Raw genomic sequence first — 18,334 nt, 5'->3', positions numbered from 1 at the left:
ACTTTAAAGAGGACATTTACTAAAGCAAGATTTTTTTAGGTTGGGAAAACGCAGTTTTTTGTGATTTATTATGTGATAAAACTGTGACAATTCCAAATAAAAAAATAAGTTAGCTAAAACCTGTCGAGATCACGTAGCAGTCCATGGCGATTGCCCCTTTTACAAACGGAAGATCTTTCTTTGCTTTGTGGTTTTAGAGGTTTTCTGAGTTTTTTGTTGCTGGCTTTTGAGCAACTAGTCAAAAAAGTCGAGGTTACCATGTGACAAGTTGAAAGTCATGTTTTCTCGCAACTTTTCTGGAACTTTTTTTGGTTTGTGCCTTTTCAGTTTGGATCTATTGATAAATGACTGCTATTTGCGCAAATTAGTTTTTTTATGGCTTTAAACAAATCCGAAAAACTCGAGTTTTAGTCAATGCCGAATCCTGAATCCTGCCCCCAAGTGTACTTAAAAATCATTTAAGCATTGATTAAACCCAATAGGATTGTTTTGTTTCCAGTAAGGATTCATTTTTATCTTAGTTAGGATCAAATACAAGGTACTTTTTTTTATTGTTACAGAGAAAAAGGAATTCTAAATTATTGTATTACAATGGAGTCTGTGGGAGATGGCCATTGTATTGTATTACAATGGAGTCTGGCCTTTTTGTTATTCTGGGCTTTCTGGATAATGTTATGCTGATGTTTCTAGATAATAGGTTTCTGGATGAAAGATCTCATAATGTAACGCCAGCACATATGCTTCACTTTCAAAGCCTCCAGCAATGATGGATTTCTACATCTGGCAACACACGAACAGACTTTACGAATTCTCGGGTTGCCACAGTTCAGTATAATGTATTTGGTTCAGGTAAGAGAATGGCTAGCATTCTAGCAGAGCCTTGCATTGTCAGGAGTAAACCCTTATAATTAATTTGTTGGACAAATCTGATTAATCACTGGCAGTGAACCTCTCTGAAACATGCAGTTTAAGGATTCATTCAAAAGGGTACCAATTATCCCTGTCTAAAATAGAACTGACCAGCCTTGTGCCATGTCACCAGGTCCATGACACAGAGTGGTGCTGTAAGCAGTAATCTAAATGAAGCCCATTTATCTCACAACCAGGTCTTATACTACTACTTATAACTCCAATATTCTTTATACCTTACATGTTTACTACCAGTTACGCTTAGGGAGACATCTAGATTGATGGAAACAGTGGTGATAAAGGATTATGTGCATTGTTGTGTCTGCTGTACTGGACTGCATGCAAATAAAACAACTACTGCTTTAGTCTGGCTGTAATGAAATAGAGGTTTTTCCTACCTGTTCGACAATTTTATTCAACCCTGAAAATTTTATAATATCAATTCAGTGCTACCTACTGATGCCAATTGTGACTGTATAGATATAAAATAAGGACATCTATAAAACGCTGCTTTTTTGCACACCTTAAAGGAGAAGGAAAGGTAAAAAACTACAGTAAGTAAGCATTATCAGAAAGTTCCATGTAAATACAGCCATAAGCACTTACAGCACTGCTGCTCTGATTCCTCAGTGAAAAGAAACACCACATTTCTTTCCTTTTATTCTGTATGCATGATCTTCTGTGTCAGGCTCAGACATATTACCTGTGCCACAAGCAACATTAAGAAGGCAGCAGGAGCTTAGGGATGGTGGCTAAAAGAGGGCTTTGGATTTCTGCAGGCTCTTTTCCAGGGATGGGCTGCATCTCAATGATGATGTTACAGCTGCTTTGTGGGAGAAGATGGCTAGAGGGTTGGAGGAGATTTTAAACTAGGCATGGGGGGAGGGTGCAGTAAGTAATTCTGTGGTAGACAGGTTAGACGAGGTAGAATACGTAATAAGGGAAAATGGGGGAGCATTCTTGCTTGGGGGTACTGATAATGGCAAGGAGGATCATAAGCTGTATATGCAAAATTCTTGCACTGGTGTTAAATGTATGTTTACAAATGCAAGACTGGTAAAATGGGAGAGCTGGAGGTGCTGGTACTGGAGTGGAAATATGATGTGATTGGTGTTGCTGAAACGTGGTCATATGACTGGGCAGTAAATATCGGAGGCTATACTTTGTTTCAAAGGTAAAGAGGCAATAAAAAAGGAGGGGTGTGTTTGTTTGTTTGTTAAGCAGGAATTAAAAGCAAATATAAAAAAGGAAGTGATGATGGTAAATGAGGGTGCTGAAGCCTTATGAGTTGAGCTTCCACCAAATTAATGGTTGGGGTATGCTACAGACCCCCCCCCCCCCCAATGTAAGCGAAGAGGAAGCGGCTCAGCACCTGTTGCAAATAAAAAAGGCTGCTAGTTTGGGGTAAGTGATAATAACGGGGGATTTTAATTATCCTGATATTGAGTCAAGCAATAGTACTGCCAGGACAGTAAATGAGAACAAGTTTATAAACTTGTTGCATGACAACTTTGTCATGGGTTGTTGAGGAGACAACCAGAAACCATGCGCTGTACTAGATCTAGTTACCTCTAACAATGTAGAACGTATAGCAAATGCGCAAGTATTTGAACCCCTAGGTAATAGTAACCATTTTGTTATTTTATTTTTTGTTTGATGCAAAAAACAAATATACGGTGGGGCAACTAAGACCTTGAATTTCATAAAAGCTCCTTAAGGGCAGTGCTTCAGAGCATAGATTAGGGCATTAAGTTTTCTGCTAAAAACACAGAACAGAAATGGTTGTCATTTAAAATGATATTTAATCATTACTGTTCTCAATTTATTACCTTAAGAAGTAAATGTAGAAGTGTTATAAATCACCCTATGTGGCTTAATTCACAGGTAAAGAAGCTTTAAAGGAGAAGGAAAGGCAAAGTCACTTGGGGGTGCCAAAATGTTAGGCGCCCCCAAGTGACTTTAATCGCTTACCTTTTACCCCGGGCTGGTGCCCCTGTTCAGAGAGAACAGCACCAGCCCGGGGTAGCTGTAGAGTAGAGTGAAAGTAGAGTGAAAGTAGAGTGAAAAGCCGAACTTTAAACAGAGAAGTCGGCTTTTCACTCTACTGCGCATGCGCCTATTGTGTAGTCGCAGCGAAACGAAGGCGGAAGGAGGAAGCGCATCGCTCCAGGTACCCCGGGCTGTTTTCTCCTAACAGGGGCACCAGCCCAGGGTAGAAGGTAAGCGATTAAAATCACTTGGGGGTGCCAAAATGTTAGGCCTTTCCTTCTCCTTTAACAAGTGCTGTAAAACAGCAATTCGAAAGGCAAAGATAGAAAATGCAGCAGAGGCTAAAGCTAACCCCAAAAGGTTCTTTAAGTATATTACTAGTAAAAAGATGCAGATTGAGAGTGTGGCTTCTTTGAATTATGGCAACAATATGATTATAATGGATACAAAGGCAAATGTGCTAAACCAGTTTTTTTCTTTAGTGTATACAGTAGAGGAGCCAGAGTGCCAAGACTCACTCGATAGTGGTTGACGCAGGATATGGTACATAAAGGTTTACTCAAAATAAATGTGAACAAGGTACCAGGGCTAGATGGAATACACTCGGGTACTGAGAGAGATAGGGTCAGTATTACGGTGGCCTCTGTTTCTGATATTCTCCGACTTTCATCTGGTTTGGCACCTATGGACTGGAGGAAAGCTAATGTCAAATAGAGATTACAATCTCAGCCTTGCAATTACAGGCTAGTAAGTTTGACATCTCTGATGGGCAAGTTATTTGAAGGCTTGTTAAAGGGGTGGTTCACCTTTAAGATAACGTTTAGTATGTTACAGAGGCCAATTCTAAGCAATATTTCAATTAGTCTTCATTGTTTATTTTTCATAGTTTTTGAATTATTTACCTTCTTTTTTTTCTAACTCTTTGCAGCTTTCAAATGGGGGTCACTGACCCCTGAGCCAAAAAACCATTGCTCTGTTAAGCGACAATTTAATTGTTATTGTTACTTTATATTACTTATTTTTCTTTTCAGCTCCTCTCCTATTCATATATATTTCATTTAAATCACACCCACGTTGCTAAGGTAATTTGGATCCTAGCAACCAAATAGCTGCTGAAACTCCAAGCTGGAGAGCTGTCGAACAAGAACTGAAATGAAAAACTACAAATAATAAAAAATGAAGACCAACTGCAAATTGTCTCAAAATTTTACTCTGTACATCAGGGTTCCCCAACCTTTCTTAATCGTGAGCCACAGTCAAATGTAAAAGGACTTGGGGAGCAACACAAGCACCATAAAAGTTCATGGAGGAGCCAAATAAGGGCTAAGATTGGCTATTAGGTAGCCTCTATGCACACTATCAGCTTAAAGGAGGCTTTATTTGGTAGTAAATCTTGTTTTTATTCAAACAAAACTTGCTCCCAAGTCAGGAATTCAAAAATAACTACCTGGTTTGGGGGCACTACCTGGTTTGGGGGCAACCCCAAGGGGTTGGTGAGCAACATGTTGCCCCTGAGCCACTGGTTGGGGATCACTGCTGTAAATCATACTAAAAGTTAACGCAAAGATGGACAATACCTTTAAGGGATCACATACAAAATTATGTTCTGGAGAATGGCATTAATTGCAGTAATCAGCATAACTTTATGAAAGACAAGTCATGTCAGACCAGTTTGATTGTTTTTTATAGTGAGGTTAGTAAGAAGCTGGACAGTGGGGGGGGGGGGGGGGGAAGTAGATGTAATCTATTTGGATTTTGCCTAAGCTTTTGTCTGAAAAAAATCATTGAAACATTAAATAAACCCAATAGGCTTGTTTTGCCGCAAATAAGGATTAATTATTATCTTAATTGGGATCAAGTACAAGGTTCTGTTTAATTATTACAGAGAAAAAGTGAATCATTTTTAAAAATTGGAATTATTTGCTTATAATGGGGTCTATGGAAGATGGCCTTTCCATAATTCGGAACTTTATGGATAAAGGGTTTCTGGATAAGGGATCCCATACCTGTACATTCTTTACTTGGAGTAAGGTTCTATAGATATGCAAGAGGAGGGGGTTATTCTTCCACTTTACAGAGCACTGGTAAGGCCCCATCTAGAATATGCCAACCAGTTATGGTCTCCAGTGTGGAAAAGTTATGAAGAAAGACTGGCCAAGTTAGGGTTGTTTACACTGTAGAAGAGGTGCTTAAGGGGGAATATGATAATTATGTATAAATATATAAGGGGATCATATAATAATCTCTCTAATGCTTTATTAACCAGTAGGGCCTTCCAACAGACACGAGTGCACCCATTAAGATTATAAGGATTTTTTTACAGTGAGAGTGTACTGGCTGACAGCAGTTGGCAGGTTATATATATATATAGACATTAAGGTTGAACTTGATGAACGTGTGTCTTTTTTCAGCCTAACTTACTATGTTAGTTTCTGTTCTCAGGGGAAAAAATCCTTCAGGGCACAAGGGCCCTCCCCTCTCTGCTGTGCAATCTCAGCTTAGAGCTGTTCCAGGAGCAGTGTGCATGCAGGGAAGTGAAGTCAGACTAAGCTAAAATGGCAGCTGCTATCTTAAACAAACAGGGGGAGCTTCTATGGCCGTTTACTCAGTATTCTGCAGAATAAATAGAGCTATTTTAGTTACACTAGTGTGGCTAATCTATTGGCAAAAAAACAAAATGCTTTTCCTTCTCCTTTAAAGTAAACCTTCCATAAAATGTACCACTGCATCCCTAGTTCTTTAACACAGATCACTAAAAACATAGAGATGCAAGAAAATACACCAATGAGAATACTTCTGACAAAAAATGTAATTACAGATTCAAGAGAAACCACCAAAACCAATGCAGTTCACCAGAACTATATCAACCATCTTGGTGTTATCTTACAGAGATGAATGTGTTACTTTGGCTTGATGATATTACACTGTAATGAAACATTCAAAGAGTGGACATATTACTTTTAGCTGTTCTGTCAGAGAAAAACTGTGTTTAAAGATTCATGCTTCAGTTGCAGGAAAGAACATGGTGCCAGATCATCACCAATCAGATGGGATTTTCCTTGAAGGACCCCTTAATAGTTTTATTCTGCAATATTGCTTTAAGCATACAACCATGATATTGTTGAGCTACAGCTCCCAAAATGAATAAGCCAGTGATAAAATGTAGGTGTATGCTGTGGTTTGTAGCAAAATATGGGTTTGCTATGTAGGGGTTTACCAAAAATGGGCCCTTAGGACAGGAACCCCCAGAGGACCACTACCAAGCTGGTAAGGAATAACTCCAAGAGGGAGTGTATTACACCAGGAGTACGTGGGTCCCAAGAGGGGCATAACAGTCTATTAAGTTCCCAGGGGGTGGATTATAGTTCCACAACACCATCCCTGGGTGGAGGCACGCCAGTTAGGGGAGAATCCCTTGTAAACCCCCATAGTAAGCGGGGGCTCAGGACTCCTGTAGCGCCAAGTATAGTGCTCCAGCAGGTAGTGCCACACAAGCATTTAACAAGTGGGCTACAGCTACAAACCAAAAAAATGTTTTTTCCACCATCTTTAATAAAAAGGCCCCTATATTCTTCTCTGTCAATTTGGTCTTCAGCATTTATATTTTTTTACAATGCTTGCTAACACAATTGATGCAGTGATATCAATGTATAACAATGAAATAGATGGAGGCAGAGTGTCAAAAAATAATTTTCTTTCCAATAACTTATTAAGTATGTGCAGCGGTCGGGAACCTTTTTGGCTGAGAGCCATAAAGCCATAAACACCACATATTTTAAAATGTAATTCCGTGAGAGCCATACAATATGTTTGGCCCCGGATGCTGTGGTCCCAAGGATGCGGGATGCAGTTGCGATGCAGTTGCTGCGCTCGGCGGATAGAAGACGTGTTGTAAGGCTTAGAGCACGTCTTCTATTTGCTGAGCGCAGGCCACGCCCCCTGTTATTTTTTTTATTAAAGATTTGGCAGCGAGCCAGATGCAGCATCAAAAGAGCCACATCTGGCTCGTGAGCCCTAGGTTCCCTACCCCTGTCTTAGAGTCTACTGCTGGTTTGAATATATATAAACTGTTTTAATTGGTTAGGAGCCATATGCTATCCAATGAGTTTTCAGGTTCTACATATGTTTTCTAGATATCTATCTTAATCTTCAACCTCCTCAATATCACACAGACTGTTTAATGTAGTATAGGAAATTAACTTCATGAGTATAACCAGACCCTATTTAACATTTTCTTTTTGTGAGCTATTTATATCCTTATTAGCTATTTTCAGTTGTGAATCATCCTATGCAAATGGATCTGGATGCAATCATAGTTTGACTAACATAATCTGACTAACAATATTAAGATTTGTGCATTCATTATATTTGCTTTTTTTACATAGCATTATACAAAATATTATGATTTATTAACATTCCTACAACATACACAAGTAATGTGCAATACTAATTTCCAGTAGTATTAAAAGGCAAAGCTAACAAAGCTGTCCAGTCAAGATTCCATGTTGCCATTAAATGCTATTGTCAGAAACAATGCAAATGAATAAAGAAATCTGTCATCAAAGAAATAGTATTAATATAGTACATGTGCGGTCTAGATGGGTGTCTCTGTATGTCACATGTCACTTATCTCATAACCTTAGAGGCATTAAAGTGAACAGCTCTTACTCGCCGTGTATGACCTTTAAAACATGATCTGACCTTTACGAGTTAAATCATGCTTGATATTTCCCAGCACAGCAGTTGGTGGTTTTTCTGTACTATTGAAACAAGGTATATATGATTTTTCTGTATAAATTAACAAGACTAGTGTGTATGTTTTTATTATAAGTGACATATATCTTCCTTTAACTCTTAGTTTCCTGACCTCTCTAGGGCAGACCAAATCAGTTGGCTCTAAGCATTGTTTTAAAGGAGAAGGAAAGGTAAAAACTAAGTAAGCTCCTCTATGATAAGAAACACAGGATTTCTTGTCTCCTTTTTTATAAACATGTTCTTAGGGTACCTGACTTCCTCTCACAGAAAAATCCTTCATTCCTGGGGCCAGAGTCTGCGCAGCTCTCTCCTGCTTCCCCCTCCCATATGAATTCATAAAACTCACTCCCCCCACACTTAGGAATGTGTTATCTGAGCTAAACTAAGCTGCAAGCAGAAAGCTATGAATACCAAGCTAAAATGACAACTGCAATCTTAAACAAACAGAGAAAGCTTCTAGGGCTCTTTACTCGGGTATGATAAAGCTTTCTGCAGAATAGATATAGCATTCTAGGTGGCATTAATGTGGTGAATCTATTGGCAGTAAAATGCCAAAATGACTTTCCTTCTCCTTAAAGGCAAATTTGTGGCATGTGCTTATATTGTTGTGTTGGTTTCACTTTGAATTGCAGCGGCTGTCTGTTACATCACTTGCTTTTATAATTGCAGCCTTCTTATTTTCTAAGGAGAAAATAATCAGATGTTGAACCACAAATGAGTCCTTATAACCATAAAGTCAAAAAAACACAGCTCTATGCTTTTCATTGAGCTTCTCAATTCCTATATCAAGCTCTAGTTGTATACCTATGGATATTATGACCAATTTCTGACTATTTAAATTCCCACAGACCTGTCTTTCTGTTTAATCCTCCACCATGCTCATGTAGATATGTGTCCAACACCTGCTAGTGCAAAACCCATGGGATGGATCAGACCCACCAGTGGAGACCTAAGCAAGAATAAAACCTCACGAAAAGATGACTGATATAAACCTGTGTAAAAGGATTTGTTGACAATAAATCTATTAATTTGATCAGCATTACTGGTTTGGAATGTTTATTAACAATTCAGAAGAATGGTGGTGTGAAGCAAACATAGGAGGTGTAATATTCCCTACATGAGGACTTAAGAGATTTACAATGCAATAACAGTTCCAGGAGAGGTGCCTTGGAAGCACATGAGTAGAACAATCTGTCCCCACCTGTCACTTATAGTGGGGGGCTCAGGAAACTTGTTATCCAGATCAGCCTATGCTTAGTGGATAACTGATATTATATTTCAGCTATGCTATGCTATGCTAAGCTATGATTTCTTTGACTTTTTTACTTGTTTTTTGGATCTACTATATCGGTTTGTAATGACATTTTGCATATACGAACAAAACTGTAGATTAAAATCAGTGAAGGAAAAATGTAGTTTGTTCAGGATTTAGCAGAAATTTCACAGAAATTGATGTTAAATAAATGTTGGAATTTGAAATGCTAAACTACTATTTAAAGAAATATGTTTCCTAATGACATCTATAATTCTGTCTTTACTGACAAGTAGAACAACCTGTACTGAAGCAAAAACAACATGTAAAATTGCATTAATCTGTTTAATGTAGGTGTTTTGCCTTCATTTATTTAATTAATAAATGTAGAAGTTTTTGGTGGTAACATGTATAATATATGCAGGGACTGGTAGAAAGAAATAAGGGATTATTCTTATTCTTATTATTTTTATTTAGTGTTTTGAAAGGAGAAGGAAAGGCTAATAAAGAGTTAACCTTAAGCTGCAGGCATACCTTCAGTTATCTCAATAGTGCCCTTAAGTCTCCCCATATTTCACCTGTTCAGATGATCAGAAGCCAAACAGGAAGTAAAAACGCTGAGCTGTGTAAAAAAAAGTTGCCATAATGCCTCACTCCTGCACTGAGTGTACATGCTCAGTTAGTTGGACTATGGGGGAGATTTACTAATGCACTCCGTGCATATTTTCTCTGACTTTTTTGTGTGTTGCGCAACTTTTTTGTACCTTGAACGACTTTTTCGTACTTTGCGACAAAATCTTATTGTTGCGCCGAGTACAAAAGTTTCAGATTCATTCAAGCTTCGTTATCGTGACTTTCCTTGGGCCAGGTTGGAGCTGCAGAGTGCCATTGATTCCTATGGGAGGCTTTCAAAATCATGCACAGAAGGATCAAAGTTGGAAAGGTTTTCCCGCTGTTTACAATCATTCGGTATGAAAATTTCGGATCGACAATACCATATTGTTGTGACTAATACGATTTTTTTGTAAGCATTTTTGTGATATTTGCGATCATCAGAAATTATCGTATCGAATTCCGAATTTGTCCCATTCGGGTTTCGAACTCGTGTTTTCATGAATGTAGCCCTATGAGTCAGCTTCCTGCTGATTGTCTCAGATCCACATTCCTAAGGGATGGGGAGTGAGTTCTTAGCATTCTTGAGGGAGGGGGGAGCAAGAGAGGGGAAAGAGCTGAGAGCTGCAAGTCTCTGGCACATGAATTACAGACACAACAAATCTTTTAACAGAGAAGTCAGTGCAGCGCAGTGCTTATGGCTGTATTTACATAGACATTTCTGATGAAGCTTACTTAGTTTTTACCTTTCTTTCGCTCTCCTTTAGTTGTATCCCAAACTTTGTAAAAACATCATTAAAACTAAGGTTAATTTATAAGCACTGCTCAAATTTCCACATGAGCTGTAACCAGTAGCAACCAATTAATGATTAGCATTTTTTCAGTCAACTGCAGGTATAATAGTAAAAGCAAACATCTGATTGGTTGGTATGAGTTACAGTCCAGGTGTTTATAAATAACCCCAATAGAACGGTATAACAAAAATTTCAGGTTTTTTTGTCAAGTTAGCTATATTTAACACTACTATTGAGATCAACTGTTGCCCATATATTCCATTTTCAAAGATGCAGTCTCGCTTCTGGAACTGAGCTGGAAATGTTAAAATCCGTTTTTTGTGTTGATGAGCTTTCTGCCCTGCCCTATTACTAGTTTTACATGGACCAAAAGCAGGGCAGTTGCTAGTGTTTCATATAACCAAATGTCTCTGTCAATAAACATAGTTTATGTTAACAATTCCCAAAAACTTAAATCCTGTGCAGTAAATTCTTAAAGGTTATGGTCTCACTAACTGCTAAGTCTTTCATAGTGTCACTCTAGAAGCATATGCAGATATTGATGCATCCAGCACACTTAGCAACACCAACTGAAATTGCTTGTCATGCGCACAACTATTGCCTGTCAAGTGTACAACTATACAGGTATGGGACCTGTTATACAGAATGCTCGGGATCGGGGGTTTTCTGGATAATGGATCTTTCCGTAATTTGGAGCTCCATAACTTAAAGGGGATATATACCATAAATTTTTACAATGCACTAAACCATGTAAAATAATGTAAAATAGAAGGAAGTGCTTTTATTTTAATACCTTTGGTTTCAAATATGTCTATAACTGCTTGAAAACTGTGCTCTACCTAGACTTTATGCCAGCTTCCGGTTTAGACTCTTCAGTATGTGGCTCTGGGCCACCGGCCCGATAGACTTCAATGACACAACCTCAGCTACTTAAAGTGAAGTGAATATGCACAGAGTGGGCGTGGCTTAGCAATGTCACAGGCAGTCCATTCCTGCTCTACTCACTCGCTGGGGCATTTGTACAACAACTGAATTTGGTAAAAAAAAAAAGGTTTTGACTTAATTGCAGCCCTTTTGCTGCCATTGGACTTTTGATGTGAGGGTTCCCCAAAGACAGAAAGAATTAGACTGTTTAACCAAAAACATACAAAGAAAAAAAAAGCTTAGGGTACAATGCTGCTTACCACGAATGCTGCCAATCTACCTTGCATCATGCCACCCCACTGCTCACCCCTACCCTAGCTCAGGTAATACTGGGGACTAGATGAGCAGGGGATTTTGACAGATATTTGAATCTCCCTTTCAGTCCCCAGTGCAGATGTAGCCGTAAGAGCATACAGTCCCTAGAATTCTGCCACCCAAGGCATCAGCCTTTCTTTCCTTCCAACAAATCCAGACCTGCCTGCTTACCAGTATTCAGACATTAAGGTGGAAAAAGGAAGTAGAGTTAAGAAACAGATGCCATGCTAAAAAAAAAAAATCAAAATGTTAACTATAACATACAGTTATAATGTTAATTGATTCCCTAATAACATTCAAGAATATACACACAAGACAGTAACAAATTAAAAAGAAAATACACATGCATAAATTGAATTACAAAAAGAGACAAATATATGGGGAGGGAGTGCTAAACAGAAGAGACAACAATATTAATATATTCCATCTACTGGGATAGTCTGTAGTCTCCACAGATGTACAGACAATTCCAAATGAAGGTAATTTTCCATAAATCTATAACCCATATCAAGTCCTGTCTCCAGACTAGTAACATTTTAATTTGTTTTTACTTCCACACATCTTTGATTATTTTAAATTAGTGCTAGTTCTTCTGTTGTTTTAACAAAATTGTTTAGTCTCTCCTAAATAACTTCCTCCTGTTGGACATTTCATGCACAATTCTTATTAATGTATAAATCAAATTTCTGGAATATTGTCAAAACCCTGTTATGAATTTGTGTTTGTACCTCTTCAAATCAGAATATAGTCATCCAACAACTTAATCTACCCTGAATTACCCTGTAATTGAAAACTGAATATTCACTTCTTCTCTGGGAAATAAGAAACTTAATTCTTAATTATAATAAGTTATTATTTTTTATAGATAATCAAATTACTTTTTGCTACCCCCCCTCTTGGCAAACTTGGTACTCTACATGCAGACTTGGGGGGACATTTACTAATCCACGAACGCTCAGATCGTATTTTTCGCAACTTTTTTGTACTTTGCAACAAAACTGTATTGTCGCGCTGAGTACGAAATTTTTGGATTCATTCAAGCTTTGGTATCGTGACTTTCCTTGGGCCAGGTTGGAGCTGCAGAGTGCCATTGATTGAATTTTGTGACTTTCGGATCGCCAATACGGTATTATCGTGACTAATACGATTTTAGGCATTTTCGTGATATTTGCGATCTTCAGAAATTATCATATCCAATCCGAATTTGTCCCATTCGGGATTCGAACTCGTGTTTTCATGAATGTGCCCCTTGGTGTTAAAGTTTGATATTTTGAAAGACAGTAAGTTTGAGTACATGAAGAGCACAGAGCACCAATGTATCTGGCCTAACTTTAAGTCAAAATCTTACCCTGGCTTCTGAATGAAGAGAGAAAAATACCCATTTGTTATTATATTTCTATTGTTTCTTTGTATAAGTAGTGCCTTGTCTCTGCTTCATAAATGTCGTGGCTTATGAAGATGCGATTTCTCTTTTGCTTAGTATAGACATGTATGTCTTTACATGATTGTATTTTAGTGTTGCTGTAAGGCTCACCTCTTTACATCTTTGCCTGTTTTCTGGACCTTGGCTCACCGCCTGTCCTACATTTTACCTTTGACTACATTCTTGATTTTTGCTGTATAGTTTCTAAGGCATTCTGTGTTAAGTTGGCCATACACCGGCTGATAAAAGCTGCCATCTCAGCTCCTTCAGACCGGGTCACTAGTTCATCACCTTGTGCATGGGGTTCTGCCATATATCTTTTGAGCAGGTTGGAAAATCCCATTGGACTAGGACTGTATCAACACTTTGGTCAAACAATTGAATGAACCCAATTTGGCCCACCATCTAAATGGCTAAAGGTGGCCATACATGCAGCGATTTTCGATCTTTCATTCGACCACTGGTTGCACAAAAGATTGTTCCCACCCTCCACAGGGTTCAGGGCTAAATCGTCAGATATGGAGGTAGAAACAATAGGTAGTTTTTGGAAACAATAGTAGTTTTTGCTCAAAATCTTTTAACCTGGCCAATCGACGAGTCAACCAATATCCGCAGCTTTTTGCGATAGCGGTCGCCTTGTCGAGCAGCCATACACGTACTGAATAGCATACGAAAACAATACCACTGGTGCGTGTATGGCCAGCTTAAATCAGGTAGAGATCTGCCAATTTAGCAACCTCACAAACAAGCAGGTCTCAAAATGAATGGCCAGCTGCAGTTAAAATCTTAACTAGCATCTGCCTAGAAAGTTTGGTGTTGGTAAGCAGCAGGCCCAGTGGAGCTCAACATTTTTTAAACAGTGCCAGGGGTATTTCTTTGTGAATGCTTAAGCCCCTAGTGTCTAAACCCCTAGTGTGTTACACTTTGCGTACAATCTCCTGGCTACCCTTTCTCATAATCTGTCTTCATCAAAAGACAGTTAAATAACCAATAATTAGGCAGGATTTAATTCTGACTAAAAACAAATGGTAACATTTCCACTAAATCATTAATTATTGTTTTTATTTGATTTATAAGGTTTATTCTGGCATCTCCAACTGGATTTGGAATAAAAAGTTTCCCGCTTAGATATGCTATTGTATCTATTATCCAGAAAGCTTGGGACCTGGAGTTTTCTGTATAAGGGGTATTTCTGGATTTGGATGTCAATACTTTAAGTAAAAACAACTAAAAAATAATTTAAACATTAACCTAATAGGATTGTTTTGCCTCTAGTAAGGATTAATTAGAACTTAGATGGGATCAAGAACAGGCCCGGATTTGTGGAGAGACCACAAAGGCCTGGGCCTAGGGCGGCAGAAGTTTAGGGGCGGCATGCCGCCCCGCCGCAAGAAAATTTTTAAATTTGGCTCCCATATGGAGCAGTCGGGACTTCTCCCCACTGCTCCGTATAGGAGTTTAAAGGAGGGGAGGGGCGGCCTCGGGGCGCCCAGAAGAGAAATCCGGCCCTGATCAAGAACAAGCTACTGTTTCATTATTACAAAGAAAAAAGAAATCATTTGTAAAAATGTTGAATTGTTTGATTAAAATGAAGTCTATGGGAGATGGCCTTGCTTTTTGAAATAGGTTTCTGGATAACGGATGTACCTGTATAGCCATTTTCTAATTCTCTTCTGCAAGCACTTAAAAAAAATGTAAAGATTTATAATATAGGTAGGACATAAAAAGTGCAGATGCTAAATTGTATCATAGAACATCCAGAATATCTCACTAATGCTTTATTAAGAGTGTAGAATATATATATATTCCATTTTTTTTTCCTGAAAGGGCAACTATCCATTGATATTTTGCTGAAGACTGCACCCAGGCATCCCTACACACAAATAACATGAGTTCTGGCATTTTCATCTTATACAGTGTATATATATATATATATATATATATATATATATATATATATATTTAACTAAGTAAAGTAATTAAGACCTTGAATTGGATATTATATTATACTACACCAATGCTGCGCCTGGAAAGTAACATTTAATGTTTGCAATGCTTTAGCTGCTGCTAAAATACAATTTAAATAAACCTGAATACCATGGCTTTGTATTGGACACTTTTCAGCATACCACAAGTCCCACATCCAGTAATTTTAACAAGCATATAACTAAGTAAACAATACTATTAATTTCAAATATACGGTAAGTGCCAATCTATGCCACATGTTATGTTTTTAAACATTTTACTATATACAGTTAGAATGCTGAGACTGCCTGACCCCCTTGTCCAAAGCAAACTATTTTTAGGGTTTAATCTCCTAATAACATTATAGAACAACAAATCGCACATCCCTTGGTCAGGGAAAATCTCTGAAAACACGAAAGGGATCGCAGAGCAGTGAAAAGGTTAAAGGAAATGCAATCCTCTTACTGCGTTGAAAATGTGCATGTGTGGGGGGCGGAGACAAGTGACAGCAGATTGTTTATCTGCCTCAACAAATCACACTGACAGATGTAATCTCTCCTTACAGCAGTACTCAGCCCATTGTGCTGCCATTTGGCCTATATTTCCTCTTTCAAAGACCAAAACAAAAGACTGCTTTAGGTAACAATTATGTAACTGTGATATTCTTGGCTGCACAGTGAACTCATAGCTTAGGTGATGATTAAAAAAAATCATCCTGCTAAAATATGCACAATGTTACAAAAATCTAACACTGAAATATCTCCACAGGAAACATTTTTTAACCATTGTTGCTGTTAGTCAGCAATAACAAATAATGTAAGTAAATTAGTGAAATTGCACACCAACATGTAGTAAACAATTTAATTAATGTGTGCGTGTGTGTAAGAATTAACAACTTAAGGATTACAAATAAAACACGTCTTTTTAAATATATGTTTCAAATTTCCTCCCGCTATATCTACCCTTGTGTTAAAGATCTTCCCCTCCATTATTAATGGATAACTGAGACTGATGGGAACTGTAGTATATCAACATCTGAATGACCACTGTTTGAATAATATTATTTTGGGGAATTCTTAATCATTATGTCAGTGTAAATGCCATCATTCATAGAGACTGGGGAAATGTAAAAAGTACAACCTGACACTATAGAGTATCCCTATATTTCCAAAGATATGATGCCTAGCAGGGGGCTTCATTGCCATGTTGTAATGTAAGCATTACAGGTATACATATTGACATAGATGATAAGCAATTACACTATAGGTGGGATTTGCCTAAAGGCTTATAACTGTTTAATTTTTAAGATACGCATGACTACATAAATGAAAACAAAATCAACCAAAAGATTATGTAAAAGCAACACATCACAGCTTGGGATAAAACACTTTTTCTCTACTTAATGAATAATAAAACATGATGATTAAATTCTGTTTATAATGCACTCCACAATAGTTCCTTGGAGTATTGTTTTGGCTATACTGCCATTGTAAATTTCTCATGCCTGTTATTCAGGGTGCAGTTTCTGTGTCTGACATTCAGCAGTCCATCTACATGGGTTTGCATTACTTTGACCTTGTGCAAGAGCTTTTTTCCTTTATCTGCACCATGCCCTCCCTGCACCATACCCGGCAGTTCCAATCCTGCAGCCTTGCAATATTCCCTTACAGCCCCTGCTGCATTGCACATAATCCCACATCCAGTAGCTCTTGAACAGAAACCAACAGCTCATTTCCTATGCATACCCTCCCCCGTACAAAACACCGTGGCATTAACAGTGCACGGAGCTGCTGGATATCAGTTTACCAAATGAATTGGATCACAACAGTTATTTTATTATGGTGGTTAGCTTATGACATAGTGGCAGGCTTCTGAATAGTACAATATCCATGGCATTGCAGTACATGAAAATAAACTGGATACAGCCTAATGCAATATGCAGTCCTGGGCCCTTCACAGTAACCTCTGATTAACACCAAAGCAAGATTTTACTGATGTCTCACAGTAAATGAGCTATTCTCTCCTCCTATGTATCGTGTATCTTTCTCTGATCTCTCACAATCATCAAAACAAAAATAATGCTTCTTTTATTTACCTTTTCCTGGGCCCTGCTAAGCCTTTTCTGGACATTTTTAGCGAAGATGCCTGTTTTCATATCAGCCATGGCTGCTGGTCCAGGGAGCCAAGTGACAGGAATCAGATAGAGCTGGGAAGCTGAGGGAGAATGAGTAGGGAGGGGAGGGGAAGAGGAGGAGTCTGGGTTGGATGATATTGAAGAAGCAAGTGGCACAAAAAAAAAAGAAAAGAAAAAGCAAGAAAGGAAAGCAAGGAGGAGACAAAGATTGGATATGTCTAACATGCGGGGCCACAGCTTAAAAACTACAACTCCCAGAATCCTCCAACAAACAATGACTGCTGCAGGATGTTAAAAGCTGCATGCTTTTGGTTAGCTATTATTGTACTCAGGAACATACAGAGTAAGAAACCAGAGTAAAACCTAGGTGGATAGAGTCATTTTTGTTATGCACTTTAAGAAAATATTTACTTTGTTTTTAAAAAATATATAAATTATTGCACAAGCAGAAAATAAAGATTTCATTCACTATACAAAACCTCATAAATAAAATTAGCACACCCCTTGATGTGAGTACTAGCAAATTAACCCACACGTAATGCATTTAGGCCAGGGGTGGGCAAACTATGGCCCGTGGGCCACGTCTGGCCCGTTGGTCTTTTTAATCCGGCCCGCTGACTCCGCAAGTCGCATCACACGAGACTTGGCGCCTGGGGACTGACAAGCAGAAACGGCATAATGCTGGCCTGGCTGTAAGTCAATGTGGCCCCTGAGCCAAAAAATTTGCCCACCCTTGATTTAGACATATGTTTTCTAGGACATATAGGGACTTGCTGGGTAGCCGGGAATATAAAGGCAAGGCAGTTTTCTGGGTGTGTATGTAGCAGAAGTGGGAGTCTATTGACTGAGTCTGAGTTAGTGGATAAGTGGATGTGTAACTGTGTTTCATTGTTTTATGCAAAAGAAACTGTATGTCAATGTGCTTAATTGTTTGTATATATGTTAGTGTGTGTGTGATCATGCAAATAGGTTATTGAGTTAATGAAAGTGTAGGTTAAGAGCCTGTTGGAATGTAAGTGAAAAGGGGCCGTGTAAGTTTGTAATTGTGTGACAGTGGTTTTGATTAAGGGTGCCAGCTAACATGCATTTATGAGGATTTCAGTCAGTATGTGGGAGGGTGAATGCTACAGCTGTCCAAGGTGCTGAAATAAATCTCATTGTTATTCTATTAGAATAGAAATTCTTTTCTGAGAGTTTGAGATAAATTGCCTTCAGTATACAGTACATTTTAATAATTCATGCCATATGTCTGGGGCAGTCTC

At 38.3% G+C, this 18,334-nt stretch overlaps 1 protein-coding gene across 5 annotated transcripts in view; it reads right to left on the bottom strand.

The window, feature by feature from the left end:
* Nucleotides 1-17,176, bottom strand: part of amph (amphiphysin) — an 81,598-nt gene extending 64,422 nt beyond the window's left edge. For 2 of the 5 annotated variants that reach the window (XM_031903182.1, XM_031903183.1), the window contains exon 1: nucleotides 17,034-17,176. In XM_031903182.1, the coding sequence (XP_031759042.1) occupies nucleotides 17,034-17,102 (69 nt within the window). In that variant the 5' untranslated portion in view covers nucleotides 17,103-17,176. The remainder of the gene's footprint in view (nucleotides 1-17,033) is intronic. The other 3 variants (XM_031903184.1, XM_012964215.3, NM_001103037.1) reach the window with 3 other exon arrangements.
* Nucleotides 17,177-18,334: the final 1,158 nt, after the last annotated feature.

Source organism: Xenopus tropicalis, chromosome 6, assembly GCF_000004195.4.
Source record: "Xenopus tropicalis strain Nigerian chromosome 6, UCB_Xtro_10.0, whole genome shotgun sequence".
NCBI lineage: Eukaryota > Metazoa > Chordata > Amphibia > Anura > Pipidae > Xenopus > Xenopus tropicalis.
This window is presented reverse-complemented; position numbering and strand designations above follow the sequence as displayed.